Source organism: Rhyacophila brunnea, unplaced genomic scaffold, assembly GCF_057557595.1.
Source record: "Rhyacophila brunnea isolate RB1 unplaced genomic scaffold, BYU_Rbru_1.0 scaffold_142, whole genome shotgun sequence".
NCBI lineage: Eukaryota > Metazoa > Arthropoda > Insecta > Trichoptera > Rhyacophilidae > Rhyacophila > Rhyacophila brunnea.
Genome location: NW_028232799.1, coordinates 380,247 through 401,017, shown reverse-complemented (window position 1 = coordinate 401,017; position 20,771 = coordinate 380,247). Strand labels below are relative to the sequence as shown.

The following is a 20,771-nucleotide window of genomic DNA, read 5'->3' as shown; positions in this document are numbered from 1 at the left end:
TTTTTATATATTTAAGAACTACAGTAGGACAAAGAACACAAAGTTATTCTAACATGGTACAATTTTCTGCAGTCCACTGCAATTAATTAAATTGTAGTTAATTATTTTACATTCAAACTCAAATTACTCAAGATCATGTTATTTGCAGTTACGACCCTATAGATCTCAATGTGCTATATGTTTACAAAAAGGCAGATTGAAGTACGCAATGTGCTGCAGTCACTGGTATGTCTTTCGGTGTGTATACATTCACTTGCCAAATGCAGTCGTACATTGGTGGCCACTGAAAGCAGAGGATACAGCTGTGGCAGGTCTTATCCAGAAATGGATTGACTGTTAGATAATATTATTAATCATGTTGTTATTTTCAGGAGTGTGAAGACAGCCTGATCAATATAAAGTCAGAGAATGATAGTGAGGGTGTCATAATCAAACAAGAATTCGTTGACGATGCAAATCGCCAAATAAATAATGAGAATCCTCAACCCGGCCCCTCCGATCGACAATACAGCCCAGTAGACCAGGTACGTCTATTTACAGGTTCATTTATATTACAACTATTAAAAATTTTTTGGCATTTAAATGTATATGGCCACCGCACTTGTTTGAAGTTGAAATAATATAGATATATCGAATCGCACCACCTTGGAGAAGGCTAATAATTGTCAGGTTCATTATTCGAAATCAACTGAAGCAATCGTTTATAATCGGTTCGCGAAAGAAAATAAATGACCATCGTGTCGTACTCACCTCAACTCCACAAAAACTTGGTGAAGCTAGTGGTAGTAATTATGACAGTGAAAATGGAAAACCGTTAAGTTATAGGAATTCTATAAAAGAAGCGTGGTTAAAATGCTCGCACGACCTTTTTGAAAAATGTGAAAACAAGAAAACTATATGCTAAAAATAAAAGATATGCCTTCGTCTAGAAACACGGTGAAATAAAGAATCTCAATGTTATTTTTTTAACTTTTTAATAGATCACTCAAAAACTGCTTTTTCATTTTTTCTCAATTAAAAACTGCTCGGCACGTCAGACAGTCAAATGATTATATTTGGAAAATTTTGGCACGCGTTCCTACGTAAAAAGGTTCACCAACACCGTGTCTAGGTATAATATTTCTACCTCGATCTCATACTTATAATGAACTGTTATTTTAAAAATCTAATAATTTATTAATACTTTTAAATGTATTTTTTAGATTATCGCTAGAAGCACTGTACCGGCCAATGTTGCGAGCCTTATGTCGTCCTGGGACATGACTGAAGCACAAGCGTCTAGCGAAGACCTACACATTGAGGAACAAGACATCAAGCAAGAACTCAAGGAATATATAGAAAGGTTCAAAGATGTCGCCTGTCGCAATAGTAAAATTGATATTTTTCAATCTAATAATATGGTAAACACAGAATTATTAGTGGCCGTTATACAACTGGAAAAAAAATCGTTTCATATACAAAATTTTGTATGCAGTATCTGTTTCGATTTTTTTTCATCGTTCGACCTAATGTTGCTTCACAAAGCGATACACAAAACTACAATTGCGAAAACGGCCAATTCCGTTGCAAGGTTCGTTAAATGTGACGATGGTCATTTTTCAAGATTTCGTCCTGGTGACGCCATAAAGTCATTCAAAATGACTCATTCTGGTGAAAAGCCATTTAAGTGTGATAAATACAATTACTCATGCAGACAGTCTGGTAGCATGAAAAAACACAAAATGATTCATTCTGATGAAAAGCCATTTAAATGTGATAAGTGCCAATACTCATGCAAACATTCAAGTGACTTGAAAAAACACAAAATGACTCATTCTGGTGAAAAGCCATTGAAATGTGATATATGCAATTACTCATGCATACATTCAGTTAACCTCAAAACACACAAAATGACTCATTCTGGTGAAAAGCCATTTAACTGTGATATATGTAATTACTCATGTAAACAATCTGGTCACTTGAAAACACACAAAATGACTCATTCTAGTGAAAAGCCGTTTAAATGTGACACATGCAATTACTCATGCAGACATTCAATCAACCTGAAAGTACACAAAATGACTCATTCTGGTGAAAAACCATTTAAATGTGACATATGCAATTACTCATGCAGACATTCAGGTGACATGAAAACACACAAAATGACTCATTCTGGTGAAAAGCCATTTAAATGTAATATATGCAATTACTCATGCACACAATCTGGTCACATGAAAAGACACAAAATGACTCATTCTGGTGAAAAACCATTAAAATGTGATAAGTGCAAATACTCATGCAGACAAGCAAGTGACATAAAAAAACACAAAATGACTCATTCTGGTGAAAAACCATTTATATGTGATAAGTGCAAATACTCATGCAGACAATCAAATGACATAAAAAAACACAAAATGACTCATTCTGGTGAAAAGCCATTTAACTGTGGTAACTGCAATTACTCGTGCACGACGTCTAGTAGTATGAAAACACATAAAATGAGTCATTCTGGTGAAAAACCATTTAAATGTGACACATGCAATTACTCATGCACGACGTCTAGTCGCATGAAAAGACACAAAATGACTCATACTGGAGGAAAGTTATAATGTGATAAATGTAATTACTCGTGCATAAAATCTGGTAGCATGAAATTGCATAAAAAGACTTATTCTGGTGAAAAACTTTTGAACTACATTGTTGTTTAATAAAACACACATTTTCTTACTTATTTCACATTTAATCAATAAATTAGGTCCGGTGCAATTACCATGCAATTACTCATGCAGACAGTCAGGTGCCATGAAAACACACAAAATGTTTCATTCTGGTGAAAAGCCATTTAAATGTGATAAATGCAATTATTCATGCAGACATTCATGTCACATGAAAAGACACAATATGACTCATTCTGATGAAAAGACATTTTACTCTGATAAATGCAATTACTCATGCAAACAAGCAGGTAACATGAAAACACACAAAATGACTCATTCTAGTGAATATCCAGTTAACTGTGTGTAAAATGCAAATACTCATGCAGACAGTCAGGAAAAATTAAAATACACAAAATGACTCAGTCTGTTGAAAAGCCATAATTTTTAAAGTGTAATAACTCGTGCATAACGTCTAGTTGCCTTAAATTGCACAAAAAGACGCAATCTGGGGAAAAGCCTTTTGAATGTGATAATTGTAATTACTCATGCATAAAATTTGGTAGCATGGCACTGGCTGTGCTTTTTATTGAACTGTAAACTGTGAAAGAATGATTCGGATGCTGGGGGAAGGGGAGGGTATGTTTAGGATGCCAGTTACTGACCTTTTATGCTATTGAGGTTGGCTCCGTGGCCTGTTTGTCAATCCTGGTCGTATTATCAGTCTCGTTGAGTATTGTTCATTGGGTCATGCGGTGCGTGTACTTGACGGTTTAGCTTAGGTAAGTGTTTATATGCCCACGATTGACGAATGACTGACCGTTACTTGTCGCGCCAGGCAATGGTCAAATTGTCAGGTGGGTAGAAATTTATCCGTTGTATTAGGGCCATCCTAATTGGCGTATTCAGACAAGGCCATTTGAAGCATATTTCACGATTTATTTATTTTTAAAAAATCCCGCATTTTTGGGACATAATTTCAATATATAATTATATTATACTAATAAAGGCGTTAGCTACCCATTCACTAATTAGCTAGGATAAAGTATCTGTAGTAAAGACTTTGAAATAATGGTCAGTCGAGAAGTGACCGAATGCGCGTACGTCATTTTTATCATCAACCGATAACGTTGACAATTAATATTTTTGTAGCCCATTCTATAGCGACATAATATTATTATGTAACCGTATGTAATATTATTTTAAACCATACAATAATAACTATTGCCTCTGTGCTAAATACAGTTTTTGAATACTTCAAACCCACTTGCTCTGAGAAATCTCGTTTGTTGTATTTTGGATTTGTGTAAGTGGACGTTAGGTCTTAGTCACATAAATTGAAGTGTATCGAACTCGACTACCGTAAGATAGTTGTTTTTTAACCATATCCGATCCTAATAGGAACACATGGGCCTCCAACGGATTTTGTTTTTACGAGAATCGGATGTCAGCCACTTGCTCAACCTATTAAGTCCATACTCTGACCCTACATAAATTGAAAAATAATATGTGTACATGCCAGACTCACGATTTGAACTTGGGACTGCCGACGCTTAAGCCGCGCGTCCATCGTGGGTGTTGGCTAGTTCATAGCTTTGTTTGGGCGATTCTACAATATGGTGGACACTTTTTCATTCATATTTATTTATTTTAGTTGAATTATAAAAACATACCACTTTTGTCACGTAATTTGTAATTTTTTTTAAATTGTTATGCGCTGCTCAAACAAAACTATAATAGATACCAATATTATTCTATCTATAGAATATCTTATTTTACGTATGATTATATGGCATAATTTTTGATATTTTATAGATAGAGGTGTATTTTTTGACAAAGAATATTCCGTTATGGTTTGGTTTCGCAGGGCTTAAGGCGATATACATGTTTTTGATAATTTAAAATTTCAACTGTATCAATAAGTAAACATTTAGGTACCTATCTGAAATCATTGAAAAGAAAAAGATTTTTAATTTTAAGTCAAAAGTAAACTTACAATTGTAAAAAAATGTTATAAAATGTAAAAATTGTCAAAGGACCCCATCTTATTATTAGGTAGGTAATATTTAAGTATTATTAAAATTTAGTTTATTAAGTTTTTTATAATGTAAAAATAAATTTAGTGTTATATAAAATATAAAAATTTAAATGTGTGCAAGCTTCATATTTTTGCGCTAAGTGCCTTTGCACATCTATGCTGTACACACGATTGCTATCGAGGGTAGTTTTTCATTTTTATATCGAAGTATGAGCACGTATTGTAACAATTACAATAAATTAGCCTTCTAAACAGTCAAAACTGTCTATCCCACTATAAAATTTAACACATATAGGTGCTGTTAAAACATAGCACGTATTGTAACAATTACAACCTTGTAATTTTTACAATAAGTGCTAATACATCGATACAAAAAAATGAAAAACTACCCTCGATAGTTACTGATAGCGGCCGATATCAGTCTTGTGTATAGAATAGATGCGCAGGTAGGTAAAGACATATCCTTAATTGAATCGTTATACGTGTGACGTCACTAAATACAAAAAAAATGTACAACTGTCATCGTATTTTCGTTTATGGCTGTAAATTATTGGTGTTATTTAATGTTCTATGCATGCTCCTCTTAGTTTTTAAGAGTTTGCCTTGTTATGGTAATAATAGTTATGTCCAAAGATATTGGAATTGGTTCTGTCTAAATAAAATGTCAGCCGACGGAAGTTTTTGTTTTGAATGAATGAACCCAACATTTTTAGCCGTTTGACAAATGGAAGATACCTGCTGAGTATGACGATAGCTTGGTTAATAACCGTATTTAGAAACAATATGTTTTATATTTTATATATAAATAAAGAAAATCGGAAACTTATTTGGTTTTAATCGCTTTTATTCACACTACCCCATTCATAATTAGTAGTACCTGTTCGCACAAGGAAACTCATTATTGTAAACCATATAGTTATTGCCATCTCCCGTCAGAGCGAAGAAGATGCATTCTCTTTCTTCGCTTGGTATGCTGGTTGCTGGTCATCGTCTGTTATTTGGACTTGGGAGTGAACAAATAAATAAATACCTCGGAATGGTCTAAAACGGCGATTTTTATTTTACTTTTACTATTTATTACATTTTTATCTTCATTGTTTATAATAATCTATTCAACTATTCATTCTACTTCAACTACTCGTAATTTTTTTGTAATATTTTTTTATTGTGACCCTTGACCTGATAGGTAGTGACACCTACCTGTTATTATCAGGCATTTCCTGGCGTTTATAAATATTTAATAAAAGCGGGCCGAACCGTTACCCTGATGTCTATAAACGATTAAATAAAACACCTGATGTGATTCCCTGCTCAACTACGTACCTAAATGTGTTATCCTTCGGTAAATTCCATCGCCCGGTGTGTAAAAGAAAAGATGAACAAAGATCCAGAAAAAAGGTAGGTAACAATAAAGTACACGAGATGACGAATGCAAATAAATAATCGAAAATCGTGGCGGATTTGTTTTATATAAAATAGGCGCTAGTAATAAAAAATAAAATGTTTAGTCATTAGTTTTATAAAGGAATTAATTACTTAATATGTATGTAGTACTAATAAATTATGTAAGGGATGGGCGATCGTGTGCTGCGTGTTTGAGATGACGTATGCCTTGAGGAAATTAGCATTTAGAAAATACTGTAATTTATAACTATAATACGCCATGTATTGCATAATTACCGAAGAAGGTAATTAAGTATATTAAATAGTAACTTCATTTTATAAATTCAGTTTTCAGATGGCAAAACCTGATATGTGCACTTTTGTTAATTGTGCAGGAGAGCTGTTTTAAATTTTGAGATTGTTTGAATCTTTCTGGTGAATATGTCTTTTGTAAATATTATAATGAAACGATGTATTCGAAATGAGTTTTAGATATAGAATAAGTAGGTATTCCAAAGTTTTGATTCTCCACGTTTGGTATAAAAAAAGACTTTCCAGATATTCCAAGTTATAATTTTTTGCCAGCTTATATTCCAATAAGATGTTATAATATGGTAAGATAAACTAACATGATAGGTATGTGAGGTAATTGGATAATAAAACATCAAAAAATAGCTTAACATAATAATATGTTTAATGGTTGACACTTGATAATTAAAAATGTTACATAGTTTCATATTGATACCAAACATTGGCGTCAAATATTTTCAGAGGGTTGCAAAAATAATTCCTAATGAGAATTTTCCGTTCCATGAAATAATATGAATTTCATATTAGGTATGTTCTTACAGGTAGATATAAATACTAATATAAAGAAACGATTAAATCATTAAATATATTTTTTTAAATTTTAAGCCTTAACAATATCTTCTACGTCTACATTGCCCTCAAGTTCATTGCCATCAAAGCCTTCTAATTTTTTACAACTTCAACTTATTACATTCTTTATCTTATTTGCAATGAAATTGTGAATTTTTAAGTATTTTGAAAAAGCAAAAAAAGTATTTTGGGACATTTTTATCATTTCAAATAGCTTCCAATCTCTGGCCACTCTTACAAATTGGAATCGATTCCGGAGTACCATATTTTTTAAGTTCTTGTCGTCAACCTTTTTTTTGCTATCACTATTCTTGAATGGTCACTATCACATTCAAGTCTAGTATGATAGGATAGAAGAAATTTTTGGTCAATCAGCTTCTTCACCGAGGTATTTTTTATAATGCATAAGTAAACATACATGCCACACTAATATTTCTGTTCTGTCCATCTGCAGCATCTGAGTATGTGACAACGTGTTTGATTTCAGGTGAAAGATTCACGATTTTCTCAAATACACATGATGCGATGTCTTTGGAACCTCTCCACCGGTTGACTCGTGCCACATTATAACCTTCGGAGAATTCTTGAGAAGAACTCACTAATAGTTAAATTGTACACAAACAATAATCTTTTATAGTAGGTACATACACAATAATTGTGGATATTAGCAGACATGGTAAAACCTGTTATAAACCACTATAACTAGTTGGTTTGATCTTTCCTTAGCTGTAGTTTTATCTCCTGGTTTACTGTAAGTAATAACATTTGTGTGCATCAATGAAATGTACATTTTGTTGTTTGGAGATTTCATTCCTTGCCTATTTGATAGACATATAACGTTTACATGTAATATATTCATCGCCTTATGTATCTAATAAGGTTTATTGAATTTGAAACCCGTTTTGTTAAATACCTACATCATAATATCGTCTCTGTTCTGGCAGAACACACTAACTGAAGAATACTAGTTTTGAGTAATTTGACTTTGAAATTGTTAAAATGTTTGAAATGGTCTATCATGTGAGTTTGACTAGCTTGGGGAGGCCTTCATCCAGCAGTGGAATTACTCCGGCTGATGATGATGATTTATTAAGAATATTTCCAGACGGTAAAGTTTGAAATATGGAACATTTTAGTATAACTAACTCAATACCTATGTCATTTGTTTCGAATAAGTGTTTTCTGCCATAACAGTGACGATATGCAATTCTCACACTTCCATTTTCCAACTTCATTGTTTTATAATATTCACCATTACATATTTTTTATATTTAAATGACTTGGTAAGCATATTTTATAGGAACATCTTCATAAGAGTAATGGCTCTCGTGTTTTGGACGCTAGGTGTACACTTTTCTCAGATAAGTAAATATCTAATTTATGAAGGGATGATAAAAAATACTGTATAAAAATGGAGCGGCATTCTAGCGCTGCCTAGGGGTGGCATTTTATCTAGGGATGTCACTGAAATCGACACTCTTGTTGGACTCTGAATAATAATAAAAACTGCTGTAATATAAGCGTCCGCAATGGCCGAGTAATAATGTATCCTCGCGGTTAGTCGAAGGTCTCGGGTTGAAACCTGGGTCTGACAAAATTCACATATTGATTTTCAATGTAACATACTATGTTTGAATCCAGAGGATGCACCTTTTGGTTGAGCAAAGTGGTTAACATCCATTTCGCGTAAAAAATAATTTTATGAAACATCTTTGTGAGGCAGCCAAGATCCACACCGGGTTGTGGCGCCAATTAATAAAAACAATCTAATAGGTATTCAAATTTTTTAATTATAAAGTATTATGTGATTATTATGTTAATTTACAGTGGATTATAATGAAAGAATAATATACAATAGTAATACCAATTTTTATAATCCAAACCTTATAATATAACAGGGCTGCAAACTACATTTCCAAAACAAAAATATTAAAAAAAATCAATATACTTAGAATATTTTTTTTAATACTGAATATAAAAACATCGAAAACAAACCCATCGCGAGACCTCATGAGTTCCTTCACCATGGACGACCCTCCCTTTCCCCGCAGCGATGCTACATAAGAGATCTATGCGCTGTTTGTCTCACATATCGCGAGACGTGGCGATGGACCTAGGTAAGTAGTACGAAATTGTTCTTGCACTATTCCCCATCACTGGGTAATCAATGACATGGTGAAGTACATAGAAAACAGCAATGATCAGTAAGTATACAAAATTTTATTTATCATATTTATGAGCAAATCCAACAATAATATATCTAGTTAAACTTTTTTATTAAATTTCTAAATAAAATGATAGAACATAAAACTAATAAAATCTTAATTTACATGTCAGCATATTTTTAAGTGGGTAATTACGAAAATATACATGTACACGATTTGATAAATCGGTGTGGTTAATTTCCAACTTCTTATAATTTTAAAATAATAATTCTAGTCTTAAAGTAGTTTGTCACCAGTATGTGTCATTTTATGTATTTTGAGATCACTATTTTCGATGAAATTTTTAAAACACACTTCACATTGATGTGGTTTTTCACCAGTGTGCGTCATTTTATGTCTTTTGAGAGCACCAATATCTGGAAATTTTTCAAAACACATATCGCATTGATGTGGTTTTTCACCAGTATGAGTCATTTTATGATATTTTAGAGAATTAATTTGTCTGAATTTTTTAAAACACACATCGCACTGATGTGTTTTTTTACCAGTATGTGTCATTTTATGATTTTTTAAAAGATTGATTCGCCGAAAATTTTTAAAACACACTTCGCATTGATGTGGTTTTTCACCAGTATGTGTCATTTTATGTATTTTGAGATCACTGTTTGCGATGAACTTTTTAAAACACTCCGCATTGATGTGGTTTTTCACCAGTGTATGTCATTTTATATCTTTTGAGAGCACCATTATTAGGATTTTTTTAAAGCACATATCGCATTGATGTGGTTTTTCACTAGTATAAGTCATTTTATGATATTTAAGAGCGTTATTATTTCAAAATTTTTTAAAACACACATCGCACTGATGGGTTTTTTTACCAGTATGTGTCATTTTATGACTTTTTTAAAGATCGATTCGCCGAAAATTTTTAAAACACACATCGCATTGATGTTGTTTTTCACCAGTATGTGTCATCTTATGTATTTTGAGATCACTATTTGAGTTGCACTTTTTAAAACACACATCGCACTGATGTGGTTTTTCACCAGTATGTGTCACTTTATGTCTTCTGAGTTCATTATTATTGATGAATTTTTACAACACACATCGCATTAATGTGGTTTTTCACCAGTGTGTGTCATTTTATGTCTTTTGAGTTCACTATTGTTGATGATTTTTTTACAACACACATCGCATTGATGTGGTTTTTCACCCGTATGTGTCATTTTATGGATTTTGAGTTTACTATTTGAGATTAACTTTTTAGAACACACATCGCATTGATGTGGTTTTTCACCAGTGTGTATCTTTTTATGTATATTGAGACATTTATTTTCAGTGAACTTTTTAAAACACACATCGCAATGATGTGGTTTTTCAGCAATATGGGTCATTTTATGTCTTCTTAATTGACCAATTTGCAGAAATTTTTGAAAACAAACATCGCATTGATGTGGTTTTTCACCAGTATGAGTCATTATATGACCTTTAAGATGAGAAATTAGAGAGAATTGTTTAGAACACACATTACAATGATGTGGTTTTTCACCAGTATGTGTCATTTTATGTTTTTTGAGATCACAAATTTGCTGGAAATTCTTTAAACAAACATCGCATTGATGTGGTTTTTCACCAGTGTGAGTCATTTTGTGTATTTTGAGAGTACCAATTAGCTGGAATTTTTTTAAACAAACATCGCATTGATGTGGTTTTTCACCAGTATGTGTCATTTTATGTATTTTCAGTTTACTATTTGCGTTGAACTTTTTAAAACACAAATCGCATTGATATGGTTTTTCACCAGTATGAGTCATTATATGACCTTTAAGATTTGAAATACGAGAGAATTGTTTAGAACATACACGACATTGATATGGTTTTTCACCAGTATGTGTCATTTTATGTCTTTTGAGTTCACTATTGTTGATGAATTTTTTACAACACACATCGCATTTATGTGGTTTTTCACCCGTATGTGTCATTTTATGGATTTTGAGTTTACTATTTGAGATTAACTTTTTAGAACACACATCGCATTGATGTGGTTTTTCACCAGTATGAGTCATTATATGACTTTTAAGATTTGAAATACGAGAGAATTGTTTAGAACATACATGACATTGATGTGGTTTTTCACCAGTATGTGTAATTTTATGTATTTTCAGTTTACTATTTGCGCTGAACTTTTTAAAACAAACATCGCATTGATATGGTTTTTCATCGGTGTGTGTCATTTTATGTCTCTTGAGTACACTATTGTTGATGTATTTTTTTAAACATACATCGCATTGATGTCTTTTTTCACCAGTATGTGTCATTTTATGTGTTTTGAGATGCCCAACTTGCGAGCATCTATATGAACATACATTGCATTTATAAGGTTTTTCACCAGTATGCGTCATTTTATGTGTTTTGAGATAACCAAGTTGCGAGAATCTATATGAACATAGATTGCATTTATACGGTTTTTCACCAGTATGTGTAATTTGATGTCTTTTGAGATAACCAAGTTGCGAGCATCTATATGAACAAACATTGCATTTATAAGGTTTTTCACCAGTATGTGTCATTTTATGTTTTTTAAGATCACTAGGTTGCGAGCATCTATATGAACATACACTGCATTTAAAGGGTTTTTCACCAGTATGTGTCATTTTATGTATCTTAAGACCACCAGGTCGCGAGCATTTATATGAACATACACTGCATTTATAAGGTTTTTCACCAGTATGTGTCATTTTATGTTTCTTAAGATCATAAATTAGCGAGCATCTGTATGAACATAAATTGCATTTATAAGGTTTTTCACCAGTATGTGTCATTTTATGTGTTTTGAGATGACCAAGTCGCGAGCATCTATATAAACATACATTGCATTTATAAGGTTTTTCACTAGTACATGCATTTTTATTTGCTATATTACAATGTTGAGAAAATACGATGACTTGATTTTGATCATCAATCACGTCCATGTGAGCAATTTTGTGAGTTTTTAGAGCACTTCTGCTACCAAAAACTGCGCTACAAATGCAGCAAATTAAATTACGTGAGAAATGGATTACTCTTCTTAGAATAAGGAGAAGTTCCTTCGGAGTATCGCGTTCTAAGATTTCTTTTTTAATGTCTTTCTCATCTATCGTGACTTCTGAATACTGCATCATTCTATCCTGGATTCCATCATCTGAGGATTGTTGACTGTCGCCAGTATCGTGATGCTTTGTGAAAACTGCCTAGAAAAAATTCAATATTATCAATTGTTGTGTTATAATATTCCATTTGTATTTTTTTTTCCTTTTCAGCATCTGCAGACATTATTAAATACCGAAGTTAGAGTAAACTGTCAATAGTATCGTTGGAGGGTGGGCATAGGCCTGTGACACCAACACGTGAGAGAGCACTGACCTTCAGTTGGTGTTCGTGTACGTAAAATTTTGACGACATAACTGCATATTTCAGCCTTATAATAAATCCTGTCGCTAATAAAATGACGTTAACCACCTATAACAAATCCAAAGTAAGCACCAAGGAGTAAGTCCGGCAATTTATACTGACCGGTTTAGCAACTACTCAGGATGGGCTGTGGATGCCAAGAGTCGACCTCAGCGGTAAGTATTATAGATGTAGTATAAAGGAATAATTAAATATATTTATAGGTATTACTGGTATGCATAACGAATTAATATGTATTTAAATGTTTAATTGTATTGTTAACATAAGATCACCGAGCAAATTTAATATGCCATTACTCAATGTATAGAATCGATTAAATTAATAATCATTATATGATTGCCATTATATTATATTCAAATGACGTATCAGAATACCTAGTTGTTATATAGAATCATGTAAAAAGCAGCATCTTTTAAATATGTATTATTATTATGCAAAGTTACGTAAATTAAATAATATAGTGCAAACTCTCCTTCTTATAATTGCTATATTACACCGTATGTAAGATAGAGCCAGCGCTCGGGCCAAATTTCCACTCACGTTTTGTTTGAAGTATAAGGTGCAGTGAGTGGAAAGAGCATACAGTAGGTGGGCAATTTCCCATAGATAAACTCTATATGAGTGAGCAAGATAATACCGTAATGCTTAAACAGAATTAATCAAACTTTCCTAGCAGATTAATTATTTGTGATGCCATAATTGATTTATATAAACTTAGATATAAGGCAAACATCATATATTAACTAATAGACTAAGTCAATCTTAAGCCTTTATAACTTTGTATTTATCCTTTAGACGAGTATGTTCGAACATAAGAAGAGATGAAAAGTCATAGTTTGTAAAGCTCAAAAGTGGACGATATTACAATAAAATTTAAATGCACATCCTTATAAGTCCAGTCGATGAGCTAAGGGATCATTATGTATGTAAACTATTAACCTCTCTTATTCAAGATGTAACTATTTGAGAGGTAAAACTTTAATCCGCGCAGCGAATCTCTTCTTTTTCTGGTCAAACCTGATGGCCGCGAGTACGTCCTAATTACGTATGATGTTCTCCAACTTTCTAATTAGAGGCTCTATATTATTAAGACATTATTAAGACTTTTATAAATTAATGAAAATTAAATAAATAAATATATATAAATAAATTTGGACTTAAATAGTCAATAAAATTCTACGAATTAGTTCCTATAATTATAACTATATATATTTTCTTTACAGTTTTTCTAAGAACTATATAAAACAATATATAAATTATATGTGACCTTGGCCATGGAATAATAGTAGAGCCATTAACAGTAAATATCGTTATACTGAACGTTAGATTTATTCGTTAAAATAACTGTAGTGAAGCACCATCATCGAGTGTTTGCACTTTGTACTCCAAGATCCTCACATAGATGACCCCCAGATCACATATCTGAGCTGGTCGAATCTGGGTGACTGTCACCTGCCTAGCTGAAAGGCGAAACAAAGGTCACAAAAAATATTCAAATCTCATCAAACAACTTCGATCAATTTATAGTATAAACAATATTTAAATATCATACATCGAAATTCCACATGATTTAATAGAACACTTACTACGTTATACTACTCCATATTGGAGAAAGTATTGTGGGGTGTGGGATCGACTATTAGACAACGAAACCCAAAATTACTATATCCAGTGAAAACTTCTACGGTTGATTTCAATATTTCGTGAATTTGGAATATTATTATTAAATATCTAAATATTTGTAAATTAAATTAATAACGTTTGGCTTGCCCACTCTTGCTACACATCCCGCTTTAATTATTATTATTATTGGTCGTCAATGAATGAATACCTGTTTCATGTTTTTCATAAACTTTTAATTGTATAATCTAAGGTATAGTAGAGTAAGGGGTGCAATCACTTATCCATACTAAAAATACACGCTACATGCAAGGAGAAGTGGACAAAGAATATCTTACTTGAGAGATGAATTTTTATCCAATGCACATAACTACAACTTGCTGAAGATGAAAAAGACGAACGAGATTTTGTATTTAATGGCAGGTGAAATATTATAATAAGGTACTACATTAAATCACCGATTTCGTGATATTTCAACTCGATTCGCATGAAATACCATTATCTCTCTGTTTTCAAGATTCCACAATGGAAAAAGAGTTTTATTTTTTGCTTAGATAGAACATACGAAAGGGTTAATCGTCAAACCGACCTGTAATACTGCGCATCCTTTTTGACACTTATGATCAGTATTTAGACAGGCGAATCATGAATAGAGTGACGATCGAACAGCGATTCAAAGATATATATGTTTTACTTAAGCGATGACGCTTATTTTGGGCTAAACGGGTTTGTTAATAAACAAAATTGGCGCATATGGGGTCCAATCTGGAAGAGAACAGATTTCTTTACATAAAAATAATTCACTAGCTTGTGCGGTTTACATGCTGGTGGAATCATCGAACCTTATTTATTAAAGGCAGGAGCTCGCGTTATAATGATCAATGATATTTGTTGCTGTTGCACGTATGGATGGGATTGATCCGAACAGGATGTGGTGTCAACAGGATGAAACTACGGGATCAGGATACGACCGCAACCATTGACTTATTGCATTAGGTTTATTTATGATATGAACCTGTCAATTTGCTTCCAAAGTCGTGCGATTTAACAAATAGGTATGGAATATTTCCAGAGAGGCTAGGTGACGCTGATAAGCCATACATAATTGACGCCTTGAAAACCAACATTGTTAATGCTATTTGTAATATACGGCCAGCAGTGCTCGAAAAGTGGCCCAAAACCGGACGTACAGAATGCACTTCGTCAAGAAATTAATATAGTTTTGAATGCAAATTCAAAGATTGGATAACATAATTGACTGATGTCAATAAAATATGTTCACTATGCAACTGTGCTATGTGTATTCCTGATATTTCTTGATAAAATAACTAATGATCACCTAAATAACGTAACGATGGCCGAGCAGCTTACGCGTCGAGATGCGTGCGATAAACCTCCTCTTTGCTGGAAGCCATTTTTTTATAAACAATAGAACAAATTAACGTTATTTTTTTTACAAATCTTACCTTGCATGACTTAAAAGGCACTTACGTGAGATTAATTTAACGTATAGTGGATCGCAATTTTAGAAACCTATTCACATTAAAAATTGCTTTACATTTGAATGATTGTGATGTATAAATTATCATAATTAAATACTCACGATTTAACGAAAGATGTACAAACCTACACATATATTGTATTAATATATTACTAGCTGAGCCAGCTAGGTCTCGCCAGTCTGTCTCGCTAGGTCTTGCAGACAGCTTGGCGTCCTAATGAAATGATATTGGATTTTAATAAAATTGTGAAGTATGCAGAGACGGCGCCGTTTGGCATGTTGCTGATTTGTTACTTTTACAATTTGCAAGTCGTTACTGTCGATATAAATTTAGTGTCATATGTATAGTTTATTATGGATTTTGGCCTTCAGGATGTCATCTGATACCATCCCAGGCTGCTAGACCTAGCATAATACCTGACAATTTGATTGCGATTGAATATAATGTAATTGAAGAAGGTTAGCCATATAAAAAATAAATTTAAACTATTAAGTTATTTTGTTTCATTGTCTAAAAAAATGCTTGCAGCCATAGAATAATATTTAAAAAAATTAAAATTTGAATTAAAATTTAAGCGATAATATGTTTCACGCTGCGGGACGTTCATATCGAAACAAATGTTGATAAAAGAAGAAATATATAGATCTGAGTGGAAGTAATTATTAAGTTGGAAAAGAATTCGTCCAGAAGTGTATTGATATAAACTGATTATGATAATGGCATTATAAATAGGTAGATTATGTATATTATATAGCGATTATTCATAGGACCAAAAAGAGTAGAATCGGCTTAGAGAAGCTTTCATCCAGCAGTAGATTGACCTGGTCTAATGATGATATCGATGAAATGAATATATTATATTGAAATATTTGATAAATGCAGCAATGTATATATGAAACAGGAATGGAATTAGTTTTGAGAGGCCTTCATCGAGCAGTGGATTGATCCTGGTTCATGATAATAATGACGATATAAATGGGTAGGTAAATTTTAATAACACCAATTTTAATAGATATAGCAGTTCATATGACCAATAGGATTATTGATACAACCTTCATCCAGTGGTGGAATGCGAATAAACATAGTGATACATATTAATTCTTCTATATAACCACGCGAATGGAAATAATGGATAATACGACGTAGACGACTCATAGTGTGATTAGGGTATGAAATTATCATAATTCACTATTTTATTTGCTTATACGCACGCATGCATTTTACTTATATTATGTAATACAATATAAAATGAAATAATATTATATACGTTGTGTAATAATTACCTATAGTAAATGTCATTTTTAATAATTTACCTCCCTAAAAATAATTATGTTTACGTTGTCTTTGAATATAAAAGTTCGAATAAAAATATTTTAGTCTATGTTTGTTATTGTGAATTATTGTGAAGCTGATAAAATAAATGACAGTCGGATAAATGTCGAAAAATGCAATTAATAAGATTCTGCGGTACAGTTCTGTTATGAGGTATTCAGCGGAAAACACATTTTGAAAATAGCCGATATGTTAGGTTTGGTTAGGTTAACCTAACAAATAATCCAGTATATCAGCTATTTTCAAAATGTGTTTTTCGCTGTATTCCTCATAACCGAACTGTACCAGTATGGACATAATAGGTTAACCGAGTGGCTAACATCCATTTATCGTAAACATAAAAAAATCTGTAGTAAATGTGCCGCAGAGGTGGACATGAGATTTTACAACTTTCTTTTTAGACCAAACCAAACCTAACCTGGAGAGTGAAAATAGTTACTTTTATCACCACATTTCATAATTGGGGAAAGAGAATAATTGACCTCAATACTTATAATAAATAAATTTACTTCAGTGGGTCCAATTTCAAACAGTTTGAACAATGTAACACTGATCGGTACTATCAAACATAATTGAAAAACGTGAGCAGAATAGTGCATAATATCATTATTTTAAATAACTTAATAATTTGAAAGTCAAGACAACGTACCTATCACAAAATATGTTATATTTTAAATCCATTACAATTTAAATTCAAATACCATCGTTATATACATACCAGATAAATAGAATAAGGTTGGAGCGAACTTCATCTAACAGTAGATTGATCGAGGATAATGGTGATAATAATAATGAATTGAATAGGTACCTAGGTAAATATTATCACAAATTTGATAACATAATTTGTGAACGAAAGGAATGGAATTACTTTGCTTGAACAGTTTGATGAAGGTTTGGATTGATTCAGGTTTTTGAAACCCACAATGACTGAGTGGCTAACATGTCGGCTTATAATGTCGTGGACCTGACAAATACATATATTGTTTTTCACGGTCTAAAAATATAATATCAGATATGAATGTGACCGTAAATAATATACGTCAAGTGTTGCACTAAAATAATGTCATAATGACCAGAAAACCAGAATGATGTTTTAAATCAGGAGCATATGCACTTACCTGTCGTATAACTTCATCAACAGTAGATACACAATAGGTATTTGCTTCACAACTTAAATTAGAATGGTGACGGTGACACATCATAAACATACAGCTGTCAGATTGATGTGACATGGTATACTTCGCCGGTAATAAGAATCTAATATTATAATCTTATATTATCTAATAACAACTTCAAACGATTGAATGTATTATTAGGATAAGTATAGTGTTTTAATATAATATAGGTACACATGTATTAGGTAGTTTTATTTAACCTCTACTGAAAGCGTAATATTATGTTAATTAAGATCGCACCAAATCGCTTGATTGAGAATAATATCCGGATTAAAAATTCACTAAAACATAAACAATTCGCCAAATCACTTGATTGAGAGTAGTATTCGTTTCGAAAAGTCACCAAAACCTAAATAAACATCTCTTGTTTCTAATACAAAGGCATTATTTATCATATTGTCATTACGATTGACGGAGTAGCCGCCATTTTGAAATATAATATTTTCAGTGTTGCAAACACATCGAAAAAATAAATTCCTTAATTAATATGTGTTGTAAAAAAAAGTCACGTGCCGATCGAAAATCTATTGTAAAACAGTCAAAATAACCCTAAAAAACCCTAAAACGCAACGAAATTTATCAAATTCAATACTTTTTTACTTGAATAAAGAACGTTTCTCTACTGCATTTTTCATTTAAACCTATTGGACATGACGAATAAGGCACACAATCGTTCGCAAAAACGGGCACAGCTGTAGGATAATAATATATAGGAGATTAGTGTGAGCTAAAACTAACAAATGAAACAAGTTGGAGCGAATTAATATTGGTGTCAGTACCTACACATTATATCTACTTACAATTGGCCTGTAATCTGAATGAGAACAACCCGGTTGAGGGTATTCATCATCATATGTTGGGTGTGAAACATCTTCAATAATCTCGCGCTTGACGACAGCTTGTTGATCATCTGTCTCAGATTTTATATTAGAGAGGTCAGCCATTAGGCACTGAAAGAAACAATTATAATATTATTTTGTAAACACGGTAAAACCTTTAAGTTCACGTAACATGCATATAACAATGTAATATAATTATATTTAACATGTAACCTAACCTATAATATCACAGATGTATCGTAGCTGTCAAATTGTATAAACATGTAATTTTTTGAAACAAAGTTTAATGTCATCGCATGTTCCTTCACTGTTTGTAAAAAGCAACATTTTATTATATTACATGTATCGCTGTTATTGCCAATCTAAAGTGTTTGTAAAAGATATCATTATCCATAAACTAACCTCGAAATTGCAACTTGAAACGTCGGCATTCTCCTGCTTTACGTGAGTGCGGACTTCCGGGCTGTTTGAATGGCCTGTCAGCGTGTCAAACAAAGGCTTGTCTTCTATATCGGAGTGTTCTCCATCACATTCTTGCTTTACATCCATGTTAAGTGTAAATATGGCAGGAACAACGCGACAGACAAGATACATTCAGGTTAATCTTAGAAAAGTGCTGCCACAATACTGAAAAGTGTTTACCGTCGAAACTAATATTAATTTATAATAGATACAAACACTAACTTGACACGGTGACACACTTCAATAATAATTATATATGTTTTGTTGTCAAAACAAAACAATGGAGCGAAAATAAATATGAGCATTTCCTCAATCATAACGAGATCAGCGCATCTCGGTTTTCAAATGGCAAAATGGCCCATCTGCATTTTTTCTATTTTCAAGTTTTCTTCTACAGATATTGTTAAATACAATATTAATCATTAACGCGGCAAAAGAACATATCTGTCAGTGCAATACAAACAAAATGCCACCCGTATTTTGAGCTAGGCACACATACATTGTGTGTGATTTGGACCGTGCACGTATAGACAAGGTAAAGTCAAAAGACATGGCCCTTTGCAATGGCTTGTTCGTTATACTTACTACTTGAGCCTTGACTGAATGGGTAGGCAATAAAGTGTCCCTACTTTATTGTATTAATTGATTTATTATATATTTAGGTTAAAAATGGATCCTGTGGCTCGGGATGTTGGTAGGACCCGGGATCCACAAAAATTAAATAACAAACGAAACACGTACCTAGCTTTATATTTTCAACGGTTATTTTACCAAGAAACTTATATTTAACAGTATCCAAATTAATCTTATATTGGTTCGTTCCTTATGTTAATTATATCATAACTTCGCTTACATTTTAATAAATTATTAATATCCGAATTCGTTTAATTGTTAAGTTTTTAGCGCGGGAATTCACGAACTCAATACCACGTCCACCCGCGACTACCTAGGTATGTATTGTTTCCACTCTTTTTATATTGAGCAGTGATGCCATCTTTTCTTTTTACATACTCCCGAATATTAAATTTCTTTGGCTTTCGTTTATTTTATTCGGCACAATCACATTCTTCCCTGACATAGGTACTATTATTATAATTAGATAAACAATAATTCTTACGTGCTAAGTACGTGTTGAACATTTTGACAGTTAATCAAGGAATTTTGGACGTAGTACGCCCATTGTTGACTATAGGTCAGGTGACATGGTTACACCTAATAATTAGACGTAATTTAGACTATCAAAAGAGGTCTAATAGTCATGGGTGTAACAGTATACGATGTTAGAGTGTATTA

At 32.5% G+C, this 20,771-nt stretch overlaps 2 protein-coding genes across 2 annotated transcripts; both read right to left on the bottom strand.

Annotated features, from left to right (window-relative positions):
• Window positions 1-9,588: 9,588 nt before the first annotated feature.
• LOC147075515 (uncharacterized) lies at window positions 9,589-11,056 on the bottom strand. Its single transcript, XM_085942423.1, has one exon. The coding sequence runs from the start codon at window positions 10,994-10,996 to the stop codon at window positions 10,211-10,213; it is 786 nt and encodes a 261-aa protein (XP_085798549.1). The 5' UTR covers window positions 10,997-11,056; the 3' UTR covers window positions 9,589-10,210.
• Window positions 11,057-12,255: 1,199 nt separating this feature from the next.
• LOC147075514 (uncharacterized) lies at window positions 12,256-19,609 on the bottom strand. Its single transcript, XM_085942401.1, has 4 exons — window positions 19,419-19,609; window positions 19,007-19,127; window positions 13,894-14,008; window positions 12,256-12,328 (listed from the first exon to the last, which is right to left on the bottom strand). Exons 1-4 carry the CDS (start codon window positions 19,563-19,565, stop codon window positions 12,256-12,258), a joined length of 456 nt encoding a protein of 151 aa, XP_085798527.1. The 5' UTR covers window positions 19,566-19,609.
• Between the last annotated feature and the right edge of the window lie 1,162 nt (window positions 19,610-20,771).

Coding starts and splice junctions, on each gene's coding strand:
- LOC147075515 (XM_085942423.1), bottom strand. CDS start 10,996: ATGACACATACTGGTGAAAAACCATATCAATGTCGTGTATGTTCTAAA.
- LOC147075514 (XM_085942401.1), bottom strand. CDS start 19,565: ATGGATGTAAAGCAAGAATGTGATGGAGAACACTCCGATATAGAAGAC. Junction 19,128..19,418: donor TTTCAAGTTGCAATTTCGAG/GTTAGTTTATGG, acceptor TGTTTCTTTCAG/TGCCTAATGGCTGACCTCTC. Junction 12,329..13,893: donor GATGATGGTGCTTCACTACA/GTTATTTTAACG, acceptor AATTTTTTCTAG/GCAGTTTTCACAAAGCATCA.